At 49.1% G+C, this 5896-nt stretch overlaps 2 protein-coding genes across 2 annotated transcripts; one reads left to right on the top strand and one right to left on the bottom strand.

Moving 5' to 3' along the window:
* Positions 1–481: 481 nt before the first annotated feature.
* On the bottom strand, positions 482–1429 carry LOC119354514. The gene has a single exon (XM_037621233.1). The coding sequence runs from the start codon at positions 1226–1228 to the stop codon at positions 680–682; it is 549 nt and encodes a 182-aa protein (XP_037477130.1). The 5' UTR covers positions 1229–1429; the 3' UTR covers positions 482–679.
* A 107-nt stretch (positions 1430–1536) lies between these two features.
* LOC119354513 (RNA-binding protein CP33, chloroplastic-like) lies at positions 1537–5138 on the top strand. Its single transcript, XM_037621232.1, has 4 exons — positions 1537–2051; positions 2144–2245; positions 2340–2651; positions 4612–5138. The coding sequence occupies exons 1-4, from the start codon at positions 1623–1625 to the stop codon at positions 4813–4815; spliced, it is 1047 nt and encodes a 348-aa protein (XP_037477129.1). The 5' UTR covers positions 1537–1622; the 3' UTR covers positions 4816–5138.
* The last annotated feature ends 758 nt before the right edge of the window (positions 5139–5896 follow it).

Below are 5896 nucleotides of genomic sequence, written 5' to 3'. Positions count from 1 at the left end.
ATTCGAAAAACCCCTCACATAAGACAATGTAAATAACTGCTGTTTTGTTCATGCAACTGATTATTTTGGGGAGTTTGGCCGTACAGCATTCCAAGTTTCTTACTATTGCTTTGGCCAAGTGACTAGTTAAAAGATCTGCCATCTTTTGACACAAAGAAAAGGTTGATTTAAGTCTAAAATCCTAAATTTTAATGGTAAATGAAGGCAAACCATATTGATGTCAATGACAGGGACCAGCTGAAACCTATTTCAAATTTACTCAGCATGGCAGATCCAATGCAATTTGTTAGACATCGCAGTCACCAGGGCTTGACCAAGGTTATAATGCCAATGCATCAAGCAACAAACGTGGTGAATATGTAACCCATATGTAACAGAAAAGCATCAAGAAATTCTAAAGCAAATTGTGTATCTTGTCGTCATCATGCTCACCAGGAGTAGTTCTAGAGATACAATGTCAATGCATCAAGCACAAACATGATGAGTATGTAACCTAGTATCATATAAAAGCATCCAGAAATTCTTCAGTAAATTCGGTATCATGTCCAACAGTTAATTGGAAGAACAACCTTATTTCCCCACAAGGGGATAAAAACTAGCCTCATGCGCCTCAATCAGATCATAACTCATACTGAATAAGAAGTTATCACGAGCTGAAAAATCTAACCCTCCCCGGTTATTAGTTACCCAAAGACAAGGACTCTGCCTTGTCGACAATTGCTTCTTCGTTCTTCATCCCCTCGGCGGGCGTCGAGGAAGTAGCCTCCTCAACCTCCACCCAATCAGTGTCCGGGGAGGGAGCGGATTCCTCTCCGTTGTTCTTGTTTGTATCAGCGGTGGCAGCAGCGATGGCGGCTTGGGCTTGGTCGGAGACGGTCTGCTCAGCCTGGAGCACGGGGGCGTAGTAGTCGGCGTGGGCGTCCATGCACTTCTTGAGGTCGGTGGTGACTTGGAAGCAGCGCTCGACCATGTCGGAGCCCTCCTTCTCCGCCGCCTGCACGCACTCCTCCCACGACACGAACGCCTCCTTGCAACCTCCGGCCTTCATGTACAGGCAGAACCCGCACTCCCCTTCTTCCTCCGCATCCGCCGGCTCTGTCTCGACCACCGCTTCTACCGCCGCAGCCTCTGGGGGCGCCTCCTCTCGGCTGCCTCCAGCGCTGGACGACTCCTCAACGACGATGTGGGGCTCCACGGCGGGATCGACTTCGGACGCTACCGACGCCATTGCAAAATTTCTCGCACGAGATTTGGTGGATTTGGTTGGGAAAAGAAGTGTTTTGGGAGTCTCGGGGCGGCGGGCTCTGGTTTTTGTGGAGGAAGAAGCAGAGTTCGTCACGGTGACGGTGCCGCCGCCGCCGCCGCTGGTGAGAAGACTTGTCCTCGGACACGGAGAGGGGGTCTTTAGTGGGCCGGTGTCTTCGTGCTCTCGCGTTTCTCAAGAGGGCCGGAGCCCCGCCAATAAGTATCGGCCCGTTTAAGTCCGGCCCAATAGGTAGGACTAGGAGTAGGGGATAAGCCCTTTCAAGAAAAAAGAGGAGTAGGGGATAAGGAAATTACCCACAAGAGCGACCGAACCCACTGACACAGCACAGCACCAAGCTCCTCGCTCCTCCACGGCCATGGCCACCGCCGTCGCCGCCTTCCGCTCTTTCCTTCACCCCACCGCCACTGCCGCCGCCATCCCACTCCCTCCTTCTCACTTCAACCTCAACAACTTCCAGCGGCACTGCGTCGGGCTCCGCCTATTCTCCTCCTCCCACCGTCGCCACCCCATTCTCCTGCCCGCCTCCGCCTCCGCTGCTTCCGGCGAAGAGTTCTCTTCTAACGGAGAACATTACTCTGAGGAGGGTCCAGAGGAGTACGTGGAGGAAGAAGGGGAGGAGGCAGAACCCGAGGTCCAGGCAGTCCGCGGTTACTATCCCCCGAGAAACCGGCCGGCACTTGGACAAGAGCCCGGGCGAATCTACGTCGGCAACCTGCCCTACACCTTCACCGCCGCTGAGCTCACTGCAGCATTCTCCGAGGCCGGCAGCGTCGACGATGTCCAGGTACTCGCAAGCTAAATGCAATCCAAGTCCTATCTTCAATTTGTGCCTATCTCTGGTCTTCCTGTAACGGTTTCATGATTGCGCTCCTGCAGATAATCTATGACAAAATCACCGACCGGAGTCGTGGCTTCGCCTTTGTCACCATGGCCACCGCGGAGGAGGCTGCCAAGGCCGTCCAGATGTTCAACGGAGCTGTGAGTTCCGCACTAGTTGGATCATCAATTCTTCTCCATTCCACACAAAAGTGTGTTCCTGTTCTTGGTCATGAATGCATACGTGTCAATGCAGCTGCTGGGAGGGAGGACAGTCAGGGTGAATTTCCCGGAAGTGCCGCGAGGAGGAGAGAGGGCAGTCGCATCGGCAGCGGTTGCAAGGACTAGCTTGCGTGTTGTTGACGATGGGACATACAAGGTTTACGCCGGCAACCTGGGGTGGGGTGTGCGGGCTGATGCACTCAAGACGGCATTCGAGAGGCAGCCTGGCTTGGTTGGTGCCAGGGTAATCTTCGAGCGTGACACGGGTCGTTCCAGGGGGTTTGGCTTCGTCTCCTTTCAGACAATAGAAGATGCAAAGGCTGTCTTGCAGACCATGGACGGAGTGGTATGTCTTTGTTGCAACCTTAGAGCAAAAATTCCCACCACATCACTTCATTGGATTACCATGGTATAATAATAGCATAAGTAGAACCAAGCCATGCATGATAAGAACAACGAGTACTTGAAAACTGAACTATGAAATGTAGGAACAAGGTTACCAGGTGTTTCTTGTTATACTCCCTCCGTTCCTAAATATTTGTCTTTATACAGATTTCAACAAATAACTACATACGGAGCAAAATGAGTGAACCTACACTCTAAAATATGTCTATATACATCCGTATATGGTAGTCCATTTGAAATCTCTAAAAAGACAAATATTTAGGAACGGAGGGAGTAGTTGTTAAGTATTTCGTAGAGAAAAATATGAGTCAATACTGATAACATGAACTGACCAAAGTATAACTTATCTTTGTACTCTATGCATGGATAGATCAGTAATCATGTATATAATCATAAGTTATGCACAATGGCCAATGGGTACCCTAAGATCTCACCAACGGTCATCTCTAACGAAGCCCCTGCGCGTCACATCCCCCGTGGGTCGCCTCTGGCGCACGGGGAAACCCTAACCGCGCCGCCAGCCGTCCCTCCCCAGCTTCGCCTCCGCCGGAGGGGACACCGGTGAAGCCCGCGTGGTCCCCGGGGAAGGTGGCGGTGGGGCGTCCTTGTCGTTCTCGCGCAGATCTCGCGGCAACCGGTGGCGCGCGGCGGTGTTCCGCCGGTGGCTGGCACCTGCTGCCCGTGGGGCGGCGTCCCTCACGGCGGCGGGGCTGGCGCTGAACGACGCTTGGTGGTGACCACGTGGCGGCGCGCGGGTGGGCCGGATCTGGGCTTCCGGTCTGCGTCCTCGTCGTGGAAGCGCTTCCATGAGGCGTGGTCCGAGACGGGCCGAGCGTCGGTAGTGCTGGCCAGGACGCACGCTAGCAGCGCCCTACTTCATCTCGCGCCGTCTCGCTGGCCAATGATGGTGGTCATCTTCTTCGTCAGAGATGGCCGGCCAGAGGCTTGGTGATCGGATCTCGAGATCCATCATCTAGTCCCGGCTGCGAGTTGGGGAGACATGGTTGCCGGTGAAAACCGAGCCGTTGGCAGGCGATGGCGGCGTTCTACGCCGTTACCTTGATGGAGGCATCGTCGTGTAACTATTGTTGACCCACTCGTGCTGCTCTGGGGAAACCCTAGGATCTGGAGTTCCAGGTCGGACGATGGCGGCATTGCGGTGTCGTTTCTCTCTTGTGAGCATCGTTTGTGGAGCAGCGCTGGAAGTCAGAGGCAGGAGGTGGAGCGACTTCGTCTTGCACGGAGGTTCGGTGGAGATGTTAAGTCATGCCTGGCCGACAGATGCTACGCTTTGTCATGTCTGGTCGGCAGGTGCTACGCACGACATATCTTCCAAAGACTTCAAGTTATGTCGGCTGGTGGTACTTGGCAGCATGGTGCTGAGGTGTATTAGTGGCGACCGCGACGTGCACAGTTGTTTGCGCGCAGGGAGGAGGTGCCGTTGGGCGTCGTGGTGGCATCGACGATAGCTAGACCGAGTAAGGTTGATGCATCAGTACAGTTCTGAAGATGGAGCGATGGCAGTTGGCGGCGGCGGCCTGTAAGAGCACGCCGGACCGGCGAGACCCATGCCCGGCAGGCGTCCTAGATGGGTCCTCGGGTCTTAAATGTTAGGTTTAGCTGCGATGTCTATTTGGTATTAGGCCCAGGCTATCTGGGCCCCTTCATCAACTGGATAGGTGTAGCGACAGTTCGTTGCTTAGACGGTGGCTTTAGTCTTACTGTGGTATTATTTTGTAAGGTCTTATGAGAATAATTAATAAAGTGGTCGTATGCATCGCCCAGATGCAGAGGCCGGGAGTCATCCTCCTTTTCTAAAAAAAAAAATCTCACCAACATGTTAATTTGACATGGATTCACTAGTGAAAACAGTGGTTGGTTGACATGTTTACTGAATGCAGGAACTGGATGGGAGGCCACTCCGACTTAGTCTGGCGGCACAGAACCCTCCAGCTGGATCAACTCCTAGCACAGTGCAGTCCCAGCAAGAACAAACTGCCTCAGGTGGTTCTGAGCCAGAGGTCGACAAAAACAGTACTACTACTTCAGGACAATTTGAAGGTGAGATGGAAAAGAGCAACTTACAGACAACTGCCAGCTATTAGTAACTACTAATAGACAGGTCGAGATGATTGAGTTGTAAGCTTGGTGCACCGGTTCAAAAATTCTGCCGTTCCAATTCAAGATGTACTGGTCTGAGCAAAAGTTTTGACGCAGAAGTGGGATTTCAGCCACGGACACTAGATTATTGGACTCTTGTGATATACATATGTTGCAGAAATATCTGGATCCAAAAGTGCCTCATGGAAACATGTTCAATTCAGTAGAGATGTTTTGTATATTGTATAATATAGAGTACTGGATTGACTAAGTGGTTGTGCTGCCCTTTCATGAAATAAATTAGAATGATACCCAGGTTGTTCGCTACTGTCAGTTTGGCTTTTAGGCTCTTAGCTCCTTTCTCCCTGGACTTGTTTCCACACAAAAAGCGATTTGAGTATATATATATCGTGCTATTCGTCACCCTGCGTGAGGAATAGTTATTCTTCATACCTCTCTATTTTATCATCAATGCATCGTAATTTTATGTTTCATAAGTTTTGTCTTATTTCTGACGCAAAAAGATACCATAAGAAAATATATAATCGTCGTAAAAAATATTTTATGTTATATAAAATTACAAACATAAAAACAGTCTAAAATACACATAAACTGCAAATTTTCTTGTCTTATGACCTATATTTTTATTTTCTTATGTCAAATTTTACGTAGTGAATTAATAGGAATGTAACTATTTGAATTCGAAACGTAATTTAATTATGAAATGATCGTAAGATTACGTCGAAAGTTACTATTCATCATCCAGGGTGCAGAATAAGTTATTCTTCGCCCGACGTAATTTTACGATCATTTCATAATTAAATTACGTTTATATTTCAAATAGTTACATTCATATTGATTCACTACGTAAAATTTGGTATAAAAAATAAAAATATAGGTCATAAAATAAGAAAATTTACAGTTTATGTATATTTTACACTATGTTTTTACGTTTGTAATTTACATAACATAAAATATTTTTTATGACGATTATATATTTTCTTACTGTCTCTTTTTACGTTTGAAATAAGACAAAACTTACGGAACGTAAAATTACGGTGCATTTACGGCAAAATAGAGGGAGTG

This window comes from Triticum dicoccoides, chromosome 2A, assembly GCF_002162155.2.
Source record: "Triticum dicoccoides isolate Atlit2015 ecotype Zavitan chromosome 2A, WEW_v2.0, whole genome shotgun sequence".
NCBI lineage: Eukaryota > Viridiplantae > Streptophyta > Magnoliopsida > Poales > Poaceae > Triticum > Triticum dicoccoides.
Note: the sequence above shows the minus strand (reverse complement) of the source record. Positions and strands in the feature narration are given on the sequence as shown.

Bases quoted from the DNA above. Each gene is read 5' to 3' on its own strand.
- LOC119354514 (XM_037621233.1), bottom strand. From the start codon at position 1,228: ATGGCGTCGGTAGCGTCCGAAGTCGATCCCGCCGTGGAGCCCCACATC.
- LOC119354513 (XM_037621232.1), top strand. From the start codon at position 1,623: ATGGCCACCGCCGTCGCCGCCTTCCGCTCTTTCCTTCACCCCACCGCC. The intron at 2,052-2,143 runs GTACTCGCAAGC...GCGCTCCTGCAG, and splicing joins GCAGCGTCGACGATGTCCAG to ATAATCTATGACAAAATCAC. The intron at 2,246-2,339 runs GTGAGTTCCGCA...GTGTCAATGCAG, and splicing joins TCCAGATGTTCAACGGAGCT to CTGCTGGGAGGGAGGACAGT.